Source organism: Melozone crissalis, unplaced genomic scaffold (genome assembly GCF_028551555.1).
Source record: "Melozone crissalis strain CALT ecotype California unplaced genomic scaffold, PUWL_Pcris_2 ptg000027l_1, whole genome shotgun sequence".
NCBI classification, from domain to species: domain Eukaryota; kingdom Metazoa; phylum Chordata; class Aves; order Passeriformes; family Passerellidae; genus Melozone; species Melozone crissalis.
In genome coordinates, this window is record NW_026535805.1 from 43429418 (window position 1) to 43452789 (window position 23372).

Below are 23372 nucleotides of genomic sequence, written 5' to 3' on the forward strand. Positions count from 1 at the left end.
AAGCAGGTGGGGCATACAGGCATGTTTAGGTGCTGAAGATCAAGAAAAGGAGATGAAAGAAAGGCCATGCCCTCCTTGTGAAAGAAAGTTAAACCCTCTGCTGTGAAGAATTTCTTCTGACATTTCTGTCCTCTTGGAAAAGTATTTCTTAGCTGAATTTCTATTTTACATGCCCTGAATTTTTTGTGAATTACAGCACTGCTTACAGCTTGGCTGGGCCTCAGAGGTTCTTTTGGGACCAAGGCAAGCGCTCCACAGCATTGTACAGCCTGTAGAGCACAAACATGCATTGAATACTGCAACTCAACTGACTCCTGTAGATTGATCCTGCGGGTTTATTTTTTTTAAGAAAAAGGAAAAAAGTACCAGAGATTCCTCTAATTGAAAAATAAGGGTATTACACTTGTGCAGTGTTGTGACCCACCCACTGGGCAAAGACATCCCTATGTTTTATGGATTTCATCCTTATCTGTTTTTCTTAATATACTCTTCCAAATTTTCTATTTTGATTCCCAGTGACTTCTTTTGTTGCTAGCTGATCTCTTTTTTCAAAAAGGGTAAGTTATTGTAAAATGTGGGCTTGTGTTGCGCCTTCGCAAATTGTGGGTTGATTCTGAAAAGATCAGATCCTATTACTGTGTAGCTATTGTCAGATTTACCAGCTTGACCTTATCTCTCTGAATAGGATGGGCTTTGTCATTGCTAAGGAAAAAAATCTGTATTTGATTTTGAATGGAAAATCCATACTGATTATTTCCTAAAATATATACTCTGGTATAATGATTGCAATTGCTCTGTACCTACACTGCAGCTACTGTAGAGCTTCACCAAAGATATATTTTTGACACTTTTAATTGACTGTTACTTACACAGCTAAAAATATGTATTTGACTGAAAGTATTTATGATATAAATACCTCAAAATTTAAAAAACCCCAACATAATTATGGAAAGGTGTATATGAAGCTTGAATTTCAAGGGATGCAAATATTGAAGCCATCTAACTTACTTTTTCCAGTGTAATAAAACTATAATTAATAATGTCATAATTGTATGTTCCCATCATCTAACTATACTATGCTGTGAATGCTACTGGGTAAATGTAATTGAAATGTCAGACTTTATATGAGTTTGTGATATAATATGTAACAGAACACATTAAATGAACAATCGATACAATAAAAATAGTTAATCAGAAAGTAATCTGAATCAACCAAAAGTGATACATAAATCTCCTTTTTCTTGTGTGACTCCATATAGCCAAAATATAAAAAGGAAAAGAAAGACTGGAGATGTGTTTTAGAGGTAAACTCTTCACCTAGAGTGCCTCCTGGTCATGTTATTTTGTGATATACATGCCTGAAAGACAAGCTCTGTGGTAAATGTCATCGATGACTTTGACAAACAGAAAAATCTGCAGTTAAAACACTCAGAAATAACCCAAAGAATATTGCTCTTGCATGTCACATCAGTTTGGAATACCAATTTACGTGGAAAGTTAATGTACTATTCTATCTAATTTCAGAATTTCTACGTAGACACCACCAGGAAATGGTGCTCAGATCAAGATGCTGCTGTTTTGGAATTGCAAGTTAGTTGTCAAAATGATTTGGTGCATTGTGAGAATAAGGACGTGACTGGGAAAGCTACACTAGTGGAAACCACTGTGACTAAAGGTCAGTAAAGCTTCATGGTTTGAGCTATTAATACAACAAAGCTTAACCTCAGCCCTAATGAAAATTTGTCATACAGGAGTATCTTGTGTGATTTCACTTGGAATCTGTGGCTTAGTCAGAGAGGGATGAAAAGGGAACCTTTCTGTTCTTCCTCCATAAATTCCATAAGGCAAATTCATCCAGGCTCTCAGCAGCAGCGTGGTATTAAACTCTGTCTGACAGTGCAGCATGAATATTCAGTGGTTTTTAGGAAGAGACAACTGGAAAACATGTGCTGATCTTTTGCTTTACAGTGACGCATACACGTAATCTGTTATTAAAAAAATACCTATCCCAAAGTGTTTTGAGATGAGAAAGCCATTTACATTAAAGATATAGAGATGTCTTCAACTCATATTTTTGTATTTTGAAGAACATAATAACACTGAGCAAAATCCTTGACCAATAATTGTTTTTAAATTTTTCTCTACTTGTTTGTATTTCCCATAATTTCGATAGATGTCTAGTTCTTCTACTTATCTTTCAAGTTTTTCTTTTTCAGAAATGAACCATACTGAAGTTGAAAGGCTAAATCTTGAGAGGACAAATCCAAATTTATTTTATGTATTTCAACTTGGCAGTTAATATTAAAAAAAAATTTTCATTAATCCCTCTGTCACAGGTTACATTTGAGATATGAAAAAATCACATTAATTACAACACTGGAACATTTTGAGGACTAAAGCATGAGTATTCATCCTCACAGCATTTGTTAACTGAAAATTTATATCAATAGAAGAACTTCTTATAAATTCCCTCTTTTTTTTCTTGTCATTCAGTGTGCAAGACTCTTAAAAAGAATTGTCTATTTGAAACTGTGTATTGAAACTTCTAAAAGCTACATAAACCAATTTTCTGGAGAAGAATTACAGTGCCATGCTAAATATTCACTAATCCTTATTGCTGTGGAAATTGATTATTTGGGGACTGATTATTGAAAGTGATGTGGTTTAACCCCTGTCAGTGACCAAGCCTCACACAGCTCACTCCCCCACCAGCAGGATGGGGGGGAGAATTGGAAGGGAAAAAGCCAGAAAGCTTGTGGGTTGAGAGAAAGACAGGGAAAGCAAAAACCACTCACACAAAGAAAAACAAGGAATTAATTCAAGGCTTCCTATAGGCAGGCAGTTGTTCAGCCATCTCCAGGACAGCAGGGCCTCATCTCATGTAAGAGTGATTCGGGAAGACAAACTCCATCACTCCAAACGTCCCCCCTTCCTCTTCCTTTCCCTTTGGTCAGTTTGGGTCACCTGTCCCAAGCTCCAACTTCCCTTGCCAGCTATGGCAGTATGAGAAGCAGAAAAGCCCTTGGCTCTGTGCAAGCCCTGCTCAGAAAAAAAGCCCTTGCACATAAAAAAAAAATCTCCATATTATCAACCCTGTGTTCAGCACAAATCCAAAACAGCCCTGTACTTGTCACTGTGAATATAATAATTCTGCCCCAGCCAAAACCAGCAAAATATTTTGATATCTGGCAGCATCTAAATAAAATTCCAGATTTGTTATTTTGTGGCTTTGAAAAATCTCTTTTCAGGCTTTGTTTTGTCACTGTTTAATGATTTGATTAGATTTTATAGGGGTAAATGGTGAAGCTTACATGTCAGCAGGTACAAAGGACAGTACCCTCAGTTTAAATCCTACAAAATAAAAAGAATACCAATGTGGGTTAATGTGGTACTCATTTCTTGTTAAGGGCACTTCCTGTAAATCACTGAGGCTTGACTTTGAAAACCATGTCCACAGGGATTAATTGGGTCACTAGCCTGGGTTAGTCTCCGTGGGGTGAGGCAGACATGGGATGCAGAGGGAACACACTTGAAGAAAATGTGACCAGTGCCTCTTTGAGAAAGAAGGCAGACATAAAATTTATGCTGAGCATTGGCTTATTGACAAGCACAAGAGTTAGTGCTTGAGTAGGTGCTTAACTCTATTGGCCTAGACTCCACACAGACAAGAATGTGACACAGTCTAAAGTCTCAAAGTGCCTTTATGGTAAAGAGTCTTCAAATATTTTTCTGAACGCAGCTTCTCAGTTTGTGCAAAAAGTGAAGTCATAGAGTCACTTCCTGTGCCTGTTACAGGAATTGTACAGCAGTTACTAAGCTGAGCTCCATTGGCTGAGAAAAGCAGTTTGGAGCCGCTGTTACTAAAGCTTCAGCTCAATAACAGGACTGGGAGGTCACTTGGTCTTTCCATTTTTCTACTGTGAAGGTATTTGTTACTTCTTGTGTTTCTTTTGTAGCTGGAAGTGTCTGGGAAGTGTCTGTCTCCATCTTCTTCCTATGTTCCCATCAGGTACTGATGCCCAGTGATAACACCTTCCCTGAGTCTTCTCTACCAGGCTGAACAGCCTCGGCCCTCTCAGCCCCTCCTTCTATTTCAGATGCTTCAGGCACTTGATCACCTTCATGACCCTCTGCTGGACTTGCTCTGGAACATCCATGTCCCTCTTGTACTGGGAGCCCAAATCTGGACCCAACACTCTAGGTGTGCTCTCACCAGTGTTGATCATGGGTGCAAGGATCTCTGCTGGCACCACTTTGCCTAATGCAGCCCAGGAGGTGTTGGACCACTTTGCCACAAAGACACATTGCTGGAGCACAGTCAGCTTGTCTTCCAGGACTCCAGTGTTTTCCTGGGCAAAGCTGTTTTCCAGTCATTCCTTCCCAGGGCTTGCATTTTCTTCCACTGAACTTCATGCAAGTCCTCTCTGCCCAGTTCTCCCACCTGTTCAGGTCCTTTTGGATGGCAGCACAAGCATCTCAGCTGCTCCTCCCATTGAAAACTTACTAAAGGAGGCTCGTTCCCATCTACTGCTCCATTAATGAATCACTGTGTCTGTAGCAGGCACCCACAGCATCATTCATATTGGTCTCTCCGTCAAATCCTGACCCAGAAACTCTCAGGGGGTTCTTCACATGTCCCTAGGCAAGAAAGCTGCTTCTGTTACCCATGACACCACCAAGACTTCTTCCTTCTCCTTCATGCTGTGTGTTAGCTCATGCAGTTTGTGGTTCTGGACCTGGACTTTTTGCAACAGTTCCAGGTTTGGACCTTCTGCTGAACATGTTCCAGCACCATGGTGAAATGCTGCAATATCACTGACTGTCCCATCTGCCCTGCTTGAAGTCTGTCCGCCTTCTCTCTCTTTATTCATCCAGAGATAATAGCATTAGTCTTTTGTCTACCACATTAAGCCTTATTTATGTCATTGATAACTCTTTTTAATAATCTCCAAAAGCACTTGATTTTTATTGTGATTTTTCAGCTTCTAGCACAACTCTGTTTTTCTTAGCCAATTCTTCACTTGCTCTTAATTCTGAAACAATCTAATTGAGAAGAATGCTTTTTCTAGGGCCTTTTTCAGGTTTAAAAATATCTTTCCTTCATTGTTTTTGTACTATTTCCTTTGGCAGTCATTGCATCAAGATCCTAATATTTGCTGTGACATCCTTTCAGAGAAAGCAGAGTTTACTTTTCTTCTGGCTGAGACCATCATTAGTCATAGTACACTGATGACTTAACTCCTCCTGCTTCTAGTAAACATATTTTTTTTAAGCTTTAGCTATCAGTCAGGCTTATTTTTTCCTGTGTTATTCCAAGAATTTATGGCTGGAGACCCGTGCTTTGCAGGCAGCTTCCAGGTAGCTTTGGGTGTATGACCAAGAGTATTAGAGAAAGAAAATGGTGTTAAGACTGCTGAAGGCTTGTGTGACTGGTACTGCAAACATTTACAGCAGTAACTCTTCCCATGCATCTGAGTTCTTAGCCATGTATCTGATTCAAAAGCCCATCAGTCACAGATCTCCTGGCTCATTTCTCATTAAAATTTCAATTAGTTAATTTGAAGTTCATCCTATTCACTCTTTTGGCTTAGGCTATTCATAGAACACTAGGTAGAGGATAGCTTTTGTTGCTGAGGATTCCAAACAAACTCCTAGTACCTCTCTTAGTATGCACACTGAAAGTCATGAAGTAGTATCATAATGATACTTCTTTTGCAAGACTAGGAAATTACTTCTTATTTAATTGCCTTGGAGTATATCCCTTTACAAACTCTGTCCAAATTGGAGTATAGTGTGAGTTTGAGCTAGGCAGATGTAACCCAGTCCAAAGAACAGTGATGGATTGTACTCTGACATACACAAATCACAGCTAAAATTTTTCCTGAAAGTTGTATGTTAGTACAGTCCAAAATTATTTGGCTTGATTAAAAGATAATTGCAGAATTATACAGGAGAGCGGATTAGATTATGGAACAGTTCTTCCTGGCCAGCCAAGGAATCCCCATGAGTCCACTGCTGCGTGCAGCAAGCTTGCCTGTTCCAGAGGGTGTACTCTGCTCTGCTAATTCAAAAGATAATGGATTAGAAAATATGTCAAGACTAATAACACAGACACACTCCTGTAGGTTTTGAGTGGGAGGAAATGCACCATTCACTGACTAATCTTTAAACTTCTACTGATGAATGTTAAGCCACCCTCCAAAGCACCAACCTGTTTCAAATTCCTAATAAGGATGTTGAATCTGTACTCTCAAAAACCCCCCTAGTTACAGAAACAATTTCTATTTCTTACCAAAGGCCAGATAGTTCCAAAAAGAAAAACAACGTTTTTTCCTACATTTTAAAGCCTCTGTTGTCTTTCTTTACAGAGTTCATGTTAATAAAGACAGGATTTATTATCTTTGCTTCTAAGAAATGGAACCTTCTTCTTCTGTTGCAATTAAACCTGAATAGGCCACTGAAGATATTATCTTATTTTCTTATATTTGACTAAGGTTGAATTAATTAAAAATGGTAGCAATATCTGCAGGATTATAACCCTCATCAGAAATCTGCTGTATCAGTTTTTCTTTATCCTTGAAATTTATTCTAAGTGGAGTTTCTAGAACATTACATAATCTACTTATTCATGGCATAGGTTTCTGGAGTAGTTACAGTCTGCAACAAAACAGTATTTATGCTGATTTTGTTCATTCATGTCAGGATATTTTAGAGAGGATATTTATATATTCTGTCTTTAGGCACTTGCTTTAGGAGGCTGGTGGGCTGGAGATAATAAAAGAGGATTGGGGCTTTCATTCGTGCTTTTGGATGCACATATATCTACTAAATTTTCAAAGATGGTTCAAGAAACTTCTGCCCCTGTAGCTTGCTGTCCTGTTAGTGAAGACAATACTTTGACTATGGCACTGTGCTCTAAAACAAATATTAAAATGAATTAAACATAACAACCCCAAAAACTTAAATCAAAATCTAGAATTATGAATTATTAAAAAAAATAAAAGCTGCTTTTTTTTTATGACATCACAGGGATTTTGAACTAGTGTTCTGAACTAGGTGCATGGGAATAAACAATGTGAATTAGGAATCCTTTCTTGTATGTGTGTGTGACAACTCCCTCCAGCTTCCCACTCAGCTCAGTCTTTGATTAGGGAAATAATGATATTAGATTCTTTGGCTACCAAGGTCTTGTAATTTTCTTAAAAACAAAAACAAAAAGAAAAAACTTTCTGTGCTTTCTTCTGTAAACACAGAATTTATCCTTGGCTGACACATCTTCTGAGGTAGGTTTAAAAAAAGGCAAGAAAATTACTTAAAATATGGAGATCATACCATTTACCATTTTGTAGGATGTGAGTACACTTTAGTAAATGATATTGAAATGTTTTCAATCAGCTTTACTCTCAACCAAACTCTAACTTGTTTTACGGCAGGGAGAAGAAAGCACAGGCTCTGAGTCCCTGTAATTTCACTGGTTTATTAGATATGACTTATTTTAATTGCAGTAATATTCAGAGATTTCAGGCAGGAGCTTAGGCAGTTGCAAGGAGGGGTATGACAGCATAATATGTAGTTAAACCAAAGGTTTAATTCATGTGAGCGCCCTTTCCCAATCTCTGGCAGTGCTGCTGGCTCTGCTCCCCCAGTCCTGTGCAGAGCAGCATTTGAACGTCCCTGATGGTTCCCTGAGCCCCACTCTGCATCCTCTTGCAGGAACTTATTTTGAGGCAAGAAACATGACACTGTTCAAAACTTGTGGCAATCATTTCTCATCTGCAAGAGCTGTTGCTACACTGGGGATTTATTTTATACAAGGCAGTAGTGAAACAGTGGAAACTAGGTCTCAAAAACTCCAATGAAACCAGCAAAACAGACCAGAAAAAAAAAAAATAACTGACAAAGAAAAACATTTTAAAGTTAAAGGACAGTGAAAAACGTCAACAGTTGTCTATTTCAGGAAATTTAAGATTCTTTTAAAGGAATTCAGACTAATCTTTTCCAAATATTAGTTTAGGAGATTCCAGAGGAAGATAAATATTACCCATACATTAAATACAACCCTACAGTTTATGTGAAATATTTTGATTGTGGCACATAACAGTTTTTAAAGATATGCTATATCATCCCATGAAGTAATGGTTGATGGATATCAGCTCAAGGAACAGTCCATTAGTTTTATGGGCTCTGATTCTTCTAACACTCATCGGCTTTCAGCAGCACTCCCTAAGGAATTAGTTCTCATTAGCACTGAGGAGCATCAGAACCAGACTCACAGCAAATAAAATGCTGCTGCTCATAAAAATGCTTGGTTTATGCATATACCTTTGGTTCTGTGCATTTTCACTTAAGTGATCTGCAGAAATAAGGATGTGGTTCTACCATGGTGAGTTCATAACATTATTATGCTAAATATTTCACAACTTTTTTTCAAGTTAGGCATAAATAAACAACAAATGCTGTGTGATTGAATGTTAATTTATGCAGAGTTAAAACTGATGTGAAATATTTACCACAGCTATAAAACTATGTTATGGTCACATGGCTAGAGGCATTCAGGTGTGCAGAATTGTACATGTACATGAGTTGGGGCCTCTAGCTCTTGTCTCTTTCAAGCAAGAGTCTTGATGAGTTGGGTCATTTGTGTTGCCTACCTTTTGAAGAAGGGCAAAATGGAGACTTATGGCAACCATTTCTGATCTTGAAATTCCTGAAAAACAGCAAACATATTCCGAGAAAAAGCCAATTTATCCTGCTTGCTCAAAGATACAAGTGAAATTAATGGAAATTTTTAGTCTGCAGAGCACCAGCCTTCCACTATAAAGGCAAATATAATTACACAAATTGTTCCAGGAAGAGCAGAATTAATGAAATTTTATTTAATAAGTATTCAGGACTGTTGCCCCCTACTCCTCTCTGTCTTTCCTGATAATAACCAAAACTCTCCTTGCAGTGCTCCGATCAAAGAAAAAGAGCAGGTCTGGAGCTATGTGTGTGTTGAGTGGCCAACCAATATGCACACACTGATTTATCCTGCTGTCTGCTGCCAAATGGAGTGGATAACAGCTGTGTTCTGCATGCTTCTCTTTCAATAGAGGAACTAATTCAGCTCCAGCTTTAGTAACCACTGTGAGACTTCTGTCCCCTTCTCAAATCTGACTGAAATTGGCAGAAATAAACTTGTAAAAGTACTGAGGATATTGATGGATGGATGGACAGCACGATGACATAAGCCTTGTTTCCTTGTCAGACTGAGATGGCCTATCTCATTCAGTAATTCAGTGTTGAGGCTAATGGATTGTTTTTGCAAACAGAGAAGAAAATTGCATTGATTTCAGGGTTCAGAATCCCCCTTGGACAGTTCAGCTTGTCTCATTAATTGCTTAATGCTTTATTGAAGTGTAAATATATTTATTTCAAAAGAAACTCTGAACAGGTTTGGGACTGGGGACAGCTTGATTTAGTCTGACCTGATGACATCAACATTCTTTCTCCTTGAGCTGTCTTGCTTAGAAGTGTATCAATTTGTTTACATGTGTTTGGGAAAGAAGAAAGCCTGGCTATGCCATCCGTGAGCAATCTGTACCTTATATCCGTATTAGCAAGTCTAAGCGCACAAACAATATTTCCCTCGCTGAATCACAGGGATTAGCTGATTCTTTCAGTGCCTGTTTTATTCATTAGTTTACTTTTACTGATATCAAGCCCAGCCAAATTGCAAATGAACTACAAACCCAGAAATGTTTATTAACAAGATGTGAGATATTACATGCATTTCTAATCATTACGTGCATTTCTAATCATATATTTGGGGTTTTGCTTTGGGATTCTTTTTCCTTTTGATGCCTAGATCTGGAAATACTTTGCTAATTCAGCAGTGGGAGCCTCATGGTGATATAGGTCTGTGATAAACTCTGCACTGGTGTAGCCAGACAGTTGCATTTGTTTCCAGCCTTAGAAAACCTATAAAGGAAAGGATCACACCTTCAGAAAGAAATTACTATTACCCAGTTTTCAGTCAGTCAGACTGACTGACTCTCTCAGCCGTGGAGAGTCTCAGGAGGAGCAAAAGTGGGATTTGGAGACTGCTGAAAAACTATTGAGTTATTCTCTTGTTGAAGGGGCACACAGTGGTTGAAAGCATAAGACAGGGAGAATTCTTATTTGAGAAGTTTGGTTTCATAAAGAAGAATCTATTTAACAAACATGGCTTGCTGGGAGGTCAGATAGCATGCTCTGATAGGTTGTTTCAGGTAGTGCCCTAGAAAATTAATCAACCAAGAACACCTGTGTCCACAACAGTGTTGCATGCTGGTTTGCAATTTCAAGTGAAAGGTTTGGCTTTAAAAACACAGTATCCTCTCAGCTCCATGACCTGTGAGACTTCCTGATAAACTCAAAGGATGATTTGCCTTGGCAGCGGATCTGTGATAGTATCACCACCATCATCTCAGCTCTAGTTGGTTCTATTGCCACCACAGGCTGGCCTAAGGGATGGGGTGGCTCTGAGGGTGAAATGGGGCATTCATGGACCAATCCTTCTGGAGTTTAGTTCCATGAATTCAGTGGTCCCACATGTCTTGCAGAGCTTCCTCTAGCCTCAGGGAAGTGGTGGACCACCCAAGCAGGAGATGAGACCCTGGGATCTCCTGGCAGCAGCCAGAGTCACTGCGACCTGCAAAGTAAAGTTGTTACAGTACCCAGATGCAGAGTAGAGCCCTCCACAGCACTGGAGCTGCTAAGAGGCCTCCAGTGAGGATCTCTGCTCTTGTGGGAAACATTACTGCTTTCTGAAAGATTTGTCCTCAGTGATGCTTCAGGCCAGTGTAGGTGGATGTAAAGAAATGCACTTTAAAACCTTTCATTTTAACCTCATGCCATTCTCAGCTCCATGTCTCTGCCATATCACCTTTGAAATAAGAAGCAACTGGGGGTTCTGGCTCCAGGAAATCCCAAGGTAACACCGTGGTTCCCCAGCTGCAGGGCTTCTCTTGGCAGGCAATGAAACACAGAAGCATGGAAGCACATATGTGGTAAGGATGGTACATGCAACTCATGGCAGGGTGACTGCTCTTCTCTTGATATGGTCAGATAATTTTATCTGCTTGCTTTATGCTGTAAGTGATTACACCAGCTAAACTTCTTAATAAACTTTAATGTTATTCATGCATAGATAGCAGGAAGTCGTCAACTTAGAGGTACAAGCCTATGCAAAAACTGAAATAGGAATTCTTGAGTGAAGACACTCTTGTAAAGTGCTCAGCTCATTTTCATTCTTGTTCTGTCACAGATACTGTTCAGAAAATTGAGCAAGTCATTTAGGATCTCTGAAAAATATGAAAGTGAAGAGAACATTGTTTTCTCTGCTTTCATGGTTGTATTTTTGAATTGTACCATTTTTCTTCTCCAGGCCAAGGCCAGAGTCTTCCATTTCCTTAGAGTTATTTTTTGCTGATTTTTCAGGCCTAGAAAGAAACTATGAGGCAGAAGAGGATGAGGAAGAAGAGCATGACTACAGCTATATTGATGAAAACATAATTGAAAACATAAGAAAAGTATTTCATGGCACCAGCATTAGGAATGAGCATACAGTCTCCAAAGGAAGAAGGTGAGTGTAAGCCGGGATCACTTGTGGATGCAAACAAGTGCAGGCAGAGTGATTTTTCAGACTGACTGGTAACCTTCACTTCCCAAAACAAGAGAGGTTTTCCCCTGGGAACTTCCAGTGTTGCTGCAAATGTCCTGTGAGTAAGGCAGAAAAGGCTCCTCTGGGCTGCCACCTGTGACCTCTTAGCTGTGTCACCTTTGTTAAAGGAGGACCTATGATTGTTCTGGGGATAGAAGGCCCTTTTCCTCGTTTGTGCCAATTTGCTCTGAGATTATAGTGTTCTGAATGCAGCCCTTTTCCTCTTTCTGAAGGTGGATGCCTTGTTGTGCATTTTTATGCTTTAATAGCTTTCGGGCATTATCTGTGCTTTCATTAAATCTGCAAGGTTCTGCCCTGGCAGTCTGCAGTGACTTTAAGTGCCAGTGAGGAGGGCCTTTATTTCTAAAAATTTCTAAGTGTCATTTCCAGCTAAACACAGATGAGAATTTTTCTAGATATGAGTCAAACTGTGGTCGCAGTTCTTTTCACTCATAGTTGAACCTTCTATGAATTTCACTTGGTTTGGTTGAATTTCTTCTTTTGTGAGGAGAAACCCTTGAAAACTCAGGAAAAACTTGAAATATTGTGTTTCAGAAATTTAACATGAAGTATTTAATTGCAAAATGTACTTTGTATTTATTTTTAAATTATGTGCAACATTCATACTGTGTTTAAGTTAAGCAACATAGTGAATATGAAGTAAGGTGGGGTTTTTTTCTGCAATGCTCAAAACCCTCTGAAACATGACATCCAGGGCAGTGTGTGGCCATGTCTCCCCCTGCTCACAGACACAGAGATTCCAACATTACAGAAAAGACTAAAAATGGAACTAAGTAGGATGCTCCACATAGCACATTTCTTCCTCAGTCCATGTGCTATTGAGATTCTACCATGTAAAGAAGTTGAGAAAGAATTAAGCTCTCTTCTGACTAAAATATCCCTTCTGACCATAGGCATTAAGGGGAAAGCATACTTTCAAGAAGCAATGCCAGCCTAGGGGATCAGCATCTGTTTATACCACTTACTGTTGTGGCATCAGCTCTTTGAAGTCTTTATCCACCTGCCCTTTAAATTCCCTGTTAATGGAAGCAAGGTTTCACTTTATTGGTTGTCCTCTTTGAGGTTACCAGCAAAACATGAAAGAAAAGGACCTTTGCTGCCTTGAGGGAGATCACTCTCTTTGGATAATCCTTGGTTTATAAAGCAATCCCAACAATTTTTGTCCTTAATGGCTGACAGATATACCCACTCTCTGAAACCACTCGGTAGCCAAGGAGCACACAGCTCCTCCAGCCTGCTGGTCTCCCCCAGCCTTCTGAAATCTGTGCTATGGCTTTTTTCTAGAACATTCAGTTTCTATCAAGATTCCACCCTTGCACTTGTGAGCATTTTGGGAAATAAGGATTTGATGTGGGCATTTGCAATTAATCTTTAATACAGGTAAAAGTTTTAAAAATATATAGCCAGATAAAATAATCAAATTGATTGATTGATACAGGATAATAATGCACCAAAATATGTTGTCTCTTTTTATTAAATGTGTCCAATACTTAATATCTGACCATGATAGTTGTTGAAGAATTCACCAGCTAACCATTTCCCACCTATGATGCCTCCTTTCCTCAGGACATTTGTGCCATTTTTTAATATCTACTTTTAATTATTTAGTATCTATGATTTATCAAAATTGTATACATGATTTATCAAAATTAAGTTTATTGATCTAAAATACTTTTAAATAGAATTGCTAGGAGGAAAAATAGTTTTGATGAAATATAGAAGTAAGCCTCAGCAGTTAAGTCTACATTTAAAAAAATCAGTATATGTTATTTGCAATGTTCCACCAGTGTCCCACTTGAAATCTTTCCATGATCAGGGCTGAAGCATGCCAGGGTGATACTAGTAAAATGTTAGTCCTCATCCTAAGCAGGAGGGAGAAAGAACAGAGAGTTTCCTCAGGTCATTGCTATGTTAATTTTGATAGAATAAATGTGCCCAGTGGGTCAATGATGTTAACATGACCTCATCACTCCAGAACAACAAACAATTAAGCAAGAGACTTCACTACAGATGCCTGAGTTTGCTATAGCAACAACCATCATTAACATATTTTAACCTTTCATTAAATATTCAAGAGAAAGTAAAAAAAAAAAAAAAACACACCACCCCGAAGCATTTAAAATGTGTGGCTTTCTTTTCAGTATGCCAAGTTTCTCTCCTTTAATGCCATGAGTTGTTTTTTCTTTTTTAACAAGGAAAGCCCCCAGCTTGACAGTATTTTGGACAGTATTGCAAATATCAACAGTGTAAGAAAATGGGAAGAGAGAAGGTCCATTGCAACCACTGAATTGGAAATAACTCTGGTACTGCTGTAATGTCTCCTCCTATGTCCCTGACACCAACAATGAGATGGAGGCACGCAGGAACAGGAACAGCAACAACCACAAAAAATTCAGCAGCAAAACCAGTAAAAGGCAGAGTCTCTCTCCAGGGCTGATAACTGCATGGCTGGAAAAGGATAGAAACAATGTGGTCCAGGCACCTGGAGAGCTGAAAATAGGTACTGCTGTCAGGTTGTTTCAGGAGGTTGCTTTCTGGACTTGAACTGCACACAAGTGCCAGAAAAGGAATGGTCTCAGCTAACTAAGCTTCTGTGTTTATTAAATAGGACACAAAAAAAGGAAAAGCAGAAAAGAGAGGGAAATGCAGTAAGTAATGAAAAAGCTACACAGCTGTGTTTTCCTGTTCTCATGAACTGAACAGCTGAGGTGGTTTTGTTTGGAAAAGTAGTTTTCTTTATTTTCAATTGTACCAATTTTTTTAAAACTAATTGTATGAAACATATTAAGGTGCAATTTTTTTCTTTATTTTTTACCTTGGTTGTGCTGAGATGCAGATTACCTCATATTTGAAATCTAAAGACAGTGCTACAAATGAAAATCACCCTTTCTGACCCCAGTGCATCTTGATGAATCCTTTTTTGCTGTTTTTCTAGGACATTTATTTGGAGCTGTCATGCCACTGACCCTCTGAGTGAGCTGTTTCTTTCACAGAAAAGCCTCTGCGCTTTTCTATGGTTGAGGCAGATTTTGTAGCCTTGGCTGTACTGGAGTGGGGATCCCAAATCCATGACTGTAGTTGTGTGTTCTCAGCAGTTTTGAAAGTCCCCTTCCTAGGTATCTTCCAAGGCAGATTTGTGGGCATCATCTACCTTGCTAATTTTCATGGCTAGGTAATTTTTCAGCTGCCTGCTGTTTTCACTTTTCTCTAATATGAGAAGTGAAGCTTTTTTTCAGGTTGCAATCAATGGTGATTACAGAGAGAAGAAAGAGTCAAGAGGGGGCAAATAAACAGTGTGTTGCTCTAAGAGCTGCAAATCTCAGCTTTGACTCAGGCAGGACTTCAAAGGACCTGTCTCAAAGCATCTGAAGGTTCAGAGACCCTTAGGGCAGGGAAGACTACCATGATTATCTAGATGTTCTAGAAGTTCTTCCTTCTCAAACAAGCCCTATCATTCCCCCACAGGGCATATTCAAACATGTTTTTATAGTTGGCAGAGCTGGGAACACAGCCCACTGGTGAAATCTGGCACACTGGCATATTGCCATTAAATATTAATTAAATTATTAACTAACTTCCCTCCAGGCCTGCAGGTCTGTTGCATCAGTCACAGGGCACATCCTTTGGAAAGCCTCTCCCCAAGAGGAAGGTATCTCTTCTACTATGTCTGCCAGACCAGAATATGACACGGGGGACACCATGGTAGTAATCAGACTGGAGATGATACACTAGGAAAATTTTTGATGGAGTCACAGTTTATAGTGACTAAATGAGCTCTTTTGCCCAGTGGAGGTTAAATATTTCCCTAAACTGCACCAACTATACCAGTAAAAGAAAAATTTACTGGTAAGAATTTCACATACTTAAGCAAAGTTGCTGGCATTGCTGTGTTGGAGTCATATATTAGCTTTATTTTTGTTGTAGTCTTCGGATTGCTGTGTAATTGTACTGACAAACCATTTCATGGTACAGACAAGCCCTAACTCGCAGCCTTTAATTCATCTCAAGAGCTCATTCACCTGTACTCCCTGAGCAATTTTTAAATCCAAATATAAAATTTCCTGTTTCACCCTGTCATTATGTTTTGTTTGTTTTCAGAGACATCTGAAGGAAAATAATTCTGAAGTTAACTGGAAACAAGTAGGAAGCTGTGTCCTTGGCACATCAAGATTGACCACAACTATAAGAAAAAGCTGCTCATGAAAGTGTCCTTCTTGACTCATGGAGAGCATACAAGGCTGTAATTTAGCTATAATAATCCCCTGCAAAACGAAACTGCTTACTTGTCCTAAATAAGAAGTCAAACCAGCTAATGTCTCATGACCCTTTGAAGGGACAAAGCTCTTCTGTACATATATATTAGTGAATTCAGAGAACAATGCCAAGTCCAATCCTTCATTCTTATTGTCCCTGAAATTCCGGTTATTTCCTGAACCTCTGTAGGGCATATGCAGAAGGAACATCCCTTACTGAAACAGCTGCATGGATATTTCCTTTGGGTTTGGGGTTTTGGTTGTTTTGGTTTTTTTTGTCTAAGGTGGGCATTCATTTCTTTAGTCAGTCTTACCCGCTTCGGGTTAAGGCTCAAAACTGGAAATGACCAGATTTTGCCACCTTTTCACATGATGAACAAAGCACAGTTAGTACCATTGCACAATATGTAATGTGCCCTGGAAAGCAAAGCCACTCCTCTCACAAGGCCTGGGAGTGCCTAAATTGTGTAGCCTTGCCATCTCCATAACCCTTTGTACTGCCAATATCCAGAATCACACTGAAGGCATTATATTCAACAATTTGCTGAAAATGCAGCCATGAATGGTGGAGAGAAGCTGGATCTGAAGAATCAGTAAGCCATCCCTATCCACCTAGGATAGGCCCATAACCCTCTGGCAGTGATTTGACTTCCAGGGAAAACTATCAAGAACTGGTGTGTAAACACACTGTTGATGTGCCAGGGGTTTCCAGAGCCAACAGCAGCTTGATCAGAGTGGCATATCTAGAAATCAGCAGGGTGGAGAAAGGGAATATGTTCAGAAAGCCTCGACGTACCCTATTTCTAGTTCTGTTGAGGAGTTAAAAAGCAAAAACTCCAAAAATGCCTTAGTGTTCTTTAAAGCCAAAGTCTTTTCAAGCAGACAGTAAAGTGTCTTCAGGATTGTCTATTAAAATTCTACTGAATGGTTCATTTTCATTAATGCAAATTAATTTAGGATTTCTTAATATTGTCTCATATTAATTTATTCAATATAAATGTTCATCCTTGTTAAAATCAGTTACAATTTAAGTATTAAGAATATCACTTAGAGTACTTTGAATTCCATGCATATGTAGCATACAATGTTTTGCATATCACTGGTTAATAAGGCTTGCAGGTGTGTACAAAAGTGGCTGTCACATCACTTGTAGGTATTTTGACTACATATTAAGCATTTTTTAAAAAATCTGTATGTCTCTTTTGGCAGCTCAAAACCCTCCCATTTGTTTAGGCAGCCTGGTATTTGAATAAAATATTTTTTTGTATTCTATTGATTTTTTGTCTTTTTTTTACTTTACTACTGAATGTGATGTTATCATCTGCTGGATTTCTGAAAAGTATGATATGTTACTACCATGATTTCCTTCAGTAAAGTACCAGGTTTCAATAGAGGAAAGGAGGAGAGGAAAGCCAGCAGCCTTCTGGGCCGTCGTGGCAGGATGTGACAGCAGGTAGAAGGATTTGCAACTCTGCTCAGCACTGGTGAGGCCACACCTGAATTACTCTGTCAGTTCTGGGCTGCCTGGTGCAAGAAAGATGTAGACATACTGCAGTGAGCCCTACAATAGCCCATGAGGATGGTTGAGCACATGGAGAGTCTGACATACATAGAAAAAACAAGCTGTCCTCTAGTTGCTGTGTTAGGATGGATGTGAACAAAGTGAGATGGCAGTAACTTTTCCAACAAATCTAAAATTCTTTTGGATATCCTACATTGGCATTTGGGATCTAGTGAAAAAACCCAAAGGCTTATAAACCCTTTTTGGAAATTCTTTCCTTCAAAATACTTCCAAAGAAGCAATTTCCCTTCTTTGCATAGATCCTCTCACATAAGGAGCCTGGTTCTGTCACCCATGTCATGGGATGCAATTCTGTCTCATATATTCAGCCTCGCTGAGTTGAATGAGTTTCATTCTTCTGAGCAAAGGTGGCAATTTAAAGAACTTTGTAAATATATAAGTAGCAGAGATGCCTCCTACATCTTTTCCTCAGGCACATGAGCCAACACCATGTCCTGTGACAGAAATGGGAACTATCCTGACTGCTCAGTTTACATGACACAGCAGGACAATGCCATTTGCATTCTGGATGAAAGACAGAACATGGTGTTTTTTGTGCCGTGAAGAAGGGGCATCCAGTCTTGCTGGGGAAAGCAGAGAGGAGGAAGGACATGTGGAGAAAGAGCCTAATAAAAGGTTTGTGTTCAATATTAAAGACTTAATAAGTATTGTGGTTCCCTTATGGCATACAGATGACCAAGTGATTTCATGCTGTTTGCTAATACATGTTTGACAAAGCTATAATGTCATGGCAATCCTTGAGGGACATGGTTATCACTCCCAGACATTAATGCTCAAGAAGACAGCATTCAGGAGGGGAAAGTCTTTTTTAGCTGAACACAGACCACAATTGCTATGCCTGAAGAGAATACAAGTGTATTTAAATAATAAGATATTTGTTTTGCGAAAGATTGGCATAAGCTTTTGCACAGACTTGTTAGCTTAAAGGCTTATCTCTTTTAATGCTAAGAAGTATTTCCAGTGAGTTCTCACTGAGGACCTGATCAGAAGCAGCTGTTTCCACAGCACTCCATGTGTGCATAAGCCCTTAGTGAGACAGAATTTTCTGTTTGGATGATCAACATGCACATTTTTTTATATATCCAGCCTTTGTGCCTGGGAAGATAAGAAGAATCTTCTCCCTCCATTCTTCTTTAAACTCCGAAACTCTTTTGTTTAAATGACATATGTCACAGGAACACTTATCTGCCACAATGCTCCCAATAAGAAGCCACTGTTTATTCACTTAACACATATGATATCTTTCCTCCCCCTTCTAAGACTGTCCAGGTGTTTTCCTTACATTTTTAGACTTCGATGCACCTTTACCATGTAAATTTTCAACTTCCTGACATCATGTTAAAACTGATAGTCTCTGAAGAGAGTGTTCTCTTGCTTCTACTTCACGTATTAGTGACAGGTTTTGATGGTTTTTTGGGGTTTTTTTTGTTTTCCTCCTTTGTTTTCTTAATGTATCTGTGTGCTGGGAGTGTTCTTGTGCTTTGCAATAAATCTGTTTGATAAACTTACTCTGTATCTTTTCTTGGGTATTTGTATTTTCCAAGATAACCTTTCACAACTCTTTTTCTCTGGAACTGATAAACCATGTGGGCCTGATGTAAGTGCAGACTGCCAGCTGCTGGCAGGGTGAGTAGAAGGAGAGATTACCCTGCCTTTGCCTTGCCTTTGCTGCTCCTGCCCCAGTCCACTGCTGCCAGCTCTGTCCAGAGTGGGGGTACCAGGATGGATAGCTCAGCCTGACCCTTTTAATTTTCTCACATAACTTTAAATCCCTCCTATTTGTTAACATTTTGGTGTGTGTGGGAACATTTGCATGGTGTGTCAAGGGGCCGATTCCACCAGGATCTAAGAAATGCCGGTACATCCTTGTTCCTTATCCCCATGTCTCTGTGACATTATCCCTGAGGCTCTAGATGCAGCAGTGCTGGCAACCAGAGGATCAGGCCAGCCTCAGAAAGCAGTACCTCTTCCCGGGGCAGCCTCAGATGTTATGATCTTCCTTTAATGCAAGTCCATCACCCTTCTGAAATTCCTCTGGTCCTCATAGTGCAGAGGAAGGATCTGAGTGGGGCTCGGGATTGCCCCACATGGGGCACTGCAGCTACATTGTCAGCAAAAAGACTCTTCTCCTTTTTTTCCTCTTATTTCAGCTGCCTGCTCTCTTAGGTTCAGTGATCACATCTGTTAGTATTTTGGGACCTAATGACACACAAAAGGAGAGGTAGAAAGAGCCTTTCATTCTGAAATGACTTTACTAGTCCAGAAGCCTGGTTTATACTGCCACTATCTGTTCACCATACCTGCTGCAGCCTTTCCTGCAAACACACACACAAACAGCTCATGCAAATTTTCCCACAGCTACTAACAGTTTGCAGAAGGAGGTGAGAGACATTAAGGATTTTATTTTACTGCTCTTTCTGTCCTGGAGAGTTTGATTAGGCATTAATCAGTTAAAAAACATTTTTACATTATCACGTTTTTTCTACCCATGTTTTAAGTGGGTATAAATGTCTTCTAACAAATGTTTACATTATTCTTCCTCCATTCCTCATCCTCTGAACCCCATTTTGAGCCACTGTCAATGCTTCCCAACCAAGCAGCCCTTTCCAGCTGGTGCAGTTAGGCAGGTCTGCAGCCTCAGCTCCCCAACACCCTCCTAGGGAGCCTTGACAGTCCCTGCCTATGGCAGCTTGTGCCATGCACATTGTTCTCAAAACACCTCATGGCCCCATGTGTCTCATTGTAAAAAGGAGAATTAAATCCATAATAAGCTTAGACTCAGATCTACAAGCATATTCATATTTTTAAATTATATCAAAACCAGAGAGGAAACATGCTCCTCCTGAGGTCACAGAGGTTAAGGTAATGGAAATGTTATAACAGGTCTCCATCATCTTGAATCTCACTGCCTTTAGTGGCAGGAACTGAAGGTCTACAGCCTCCAACACCCTGCTGAGAGAGGCAGATAAAATGCCTTGGTCAGAGAAAGTAATGAACAATTTGGGTTTAAGAAATGCAGAGGGTTTTTAATGCTGCGCACAACAGTTGGAATACATTGGTTAGTTTTGTTTCTATCTGTCAGAATCCAAATCTACATCTTCTGCTTCCTTGCAAAACCTCCTATCTGCCACATTAGAGGCTGCTTTGGGCAAGAATGCCCTTCCCTCCACACTTGCCAGGTGTGATTTTTCCCACCAGAAAAAAAAGCACTTTATTATTCCTTAGAGAGCATAGGCTGGAAAGGAACGCCCAATTCTCCACAGATTAGGATCATAGGGAAGGGAAAACCTAGAAATCCAATTCCTACTTGAAAGAAAAAAGAATTTTTTGGCATCTTTCCTAATGACTACCTTGGGTGTTTGCCATGTAAGCTCCATGTCTTTTTGCCTAAGGAAGCTAAAGAAGTGCCTGCTGACACCTGTCTGCCGTTCTAGGTACCCTTCCTAGAGAAGGACAAGGTTGCCATTGCTCTTATGGAAGAACAGGTGGAGAGGTCAGCCCTTAGGTATTTCTGTGATGTAAGTTTAGGACAGTATTTGGTAAGGCACAGCAGCTGTTTGCCCAGTTGCAAATATATGGACAAGGATAAGAGTCTCACTTCTGACCATTCCTCAGAAACTGATCACTCCTGTAGCAAAGGCACTGAAAACTGCACAGCATTCAGAAATAAGGAGCTGACCTGGCTAAAATGAGGTGTGGAGAGGGGACTGCACAGCATTCAGCACTATTGCCCAAGTTTTGAGGATGGACAGACTCTTTTCTGGTTTGTTTATATTTTCCCAAGTTCTTCCTTTATCACGTACCACTTTTCATTTCTAAACTTCCCTTCTTCACGCCCAAACATTGTTTAATTCAATACCCTTAGGCTTGCTATTTGCAAGTGTGTATAGAATTTTAACCCCCTGTCTTTCCAAAGCCAGCTGTGACTTTGCTTATTTTCAACACCACTTCTGTCAAATAGGAAGTAGCCCTACTCAATGCCAGCCACTCCTCATTAGAGAGACCACATGTGTAAAAGGCATGAGAAGAGAGCAGCAAACCCCAGACTAATGCTGAGCAGGGAAAACCTTTATGCTTTGTGAGCTCTTCTCCCTGGCCAAACCCCTGCTTAGGGAGTCATCAGCTTTTGCTGGCTCTTATTAGCAAGCAGTCTCTTTCACTGCTCTCCCATTCCTTTCCAAAGCCATCCTACCACACCTCTACCGCTTTCCCTTGATGCTTTTCTCTCTGTTTCGTCTCTGATAGAAGTTTTCCTGTGAGTATGCAGCTATTATATTTCAAGATAACCTATGCTACTGTACTTGTAAGGATCCCCCATCTCATATTTTGTCTAAACTTTTATACATTCCTCAGCTTCCAGAGCAATCACTGGCCAATTTCTAAAGTCCTTACCTGACTGGTTGTCTTGTTGGATTAGGACAAAGTGTATGAAATACAGAAATGCTTGGTGCTGTATTAAGAAAGAAGACTCTTTTTCAAAATTCAGAACCATTTCCTAATGTTTCATAAATTCAGGTAAGAAGTAAACTGCTTTTTAAAAATGTGTTTTATAAAGACTCCCTCAAGTGCAGCAGTGTGCAGTTTAAAAGTTTGTATTAATGGCTCTTTTTGTTTTCTCAAAGCGTACTTTAAGTTCAATCTAAGTTAACTACAGAAAAGGTCAAAAAAATTTTTCTAACTTTTTTGGAGCACAACTAACAATATTTAGCAGCTGGCAGCTGTGGTGATTACTTTTGGATTATATCTAAAGTCTGCTGGAATCTAATTACTGTGATCTATGAACCAGGTAATTAAGGTAAAAACTCCCACATTTTCTTATACCTCATTAATGTATTTCCTTTGAAAATTGTTAGCTAATGATGGTACATTAAGAGTTTATCCATTACATGACAATGAATAATTAACACCTTTGTCCTGGGACATTAAAGGACAGAATGGTGTTTAACTGCTCAATGTGACGATAATTATTTCCTAATTTACAGTGCAAATATCATGCAAGTTTGGGGAGAAAGGACAAATCAAACCAGGAAAATGGAATGGAAAGAAATCACTTCTTTTCATAGAATTGCAGAAGGATTTGGATTGGAAGGGACCTGAAAGGTCATCTAGTTCCAAGCCAACTGCTGTGGGCAAAGACAACTTTCATTCATTTCCCAAGAAACTTCAAGCCCTGTCTGCATGCAGGATCCCTGACCCACCTCCCCACAACCTCTGTTTTCAAGTTATAACCGATTCCAAATGTGTGTTATCACCCCGAAGACTGGGATCAACCCTTGGGTCTGAGTATTCCAGGCACTGGGAGTGCAAACATTGCAAATACAGCTCTTCCTCAGTAACCAAATCCAACATATGACACACTGCAACAAGTGGATTAGACATGGGGGAAAGGAAAAGCAACCTGTGGTTGTACAGGGCACACAATCACATAAATTCATATATAGATCAAAGTTTTCTTGAAGAAAGTGAAATGAATCAAGAACAAGAAATCTCTGTTGTCATGTAAAAGCTGGTATGGAATAAATTAATTTGCTCCAGGAGTGCTCTGGTCTGGCTCTGCTCTACCATGTGAGGCATGTACTTGCTGCAAAACAGCATAGCAAGGGAATCTATCTGTACTCAAGTACCTAATCTGAAAAGCCTGAAAGCTTCCAGTTTGATTGCAGCTGCTCTGCGAAATAACAGCTTTGGTGGGAAACAGTCAAGGCATTTGACTTGTCAGCCTTGAGATTTGACAGTCAAGGCTTTTGGATCAGAACTTCAAAAAAAAGTTTCTCCTGATCATCTGTTGGACCATGAAGTAATTACATATCTAGTGGAATCCTTGCCTACAGGG

General features: G+C 39.6%; 1 protein-coding gene across 1 annotated transcript in view; it reads left to right on the forward strand.

Annotated features, from left to right (window-relative positions):
- THEMIS (thymocyte selection associated) overlaps nucleotides 1–11609 on the forward strand; it is a 70717-nt gene extending 59108 nt beyond the window's left edge. The window contains exons 5-6 of the mRNA XM_054280359.1: nucleotides 1525–1675; nucleotides 11461–11609. Coding sequence (XP_054136334.1) covers nucleotides 1525–1675; nucleotides 11461–11609 — 300 coding nt within the window. The remainder of the gene's footprint in view (nucleotides 1–1524; nucleotides 1676–11460) is intronic.
- Nucleotides 11610–23372: the final 11763 nt, after the last annotated feature.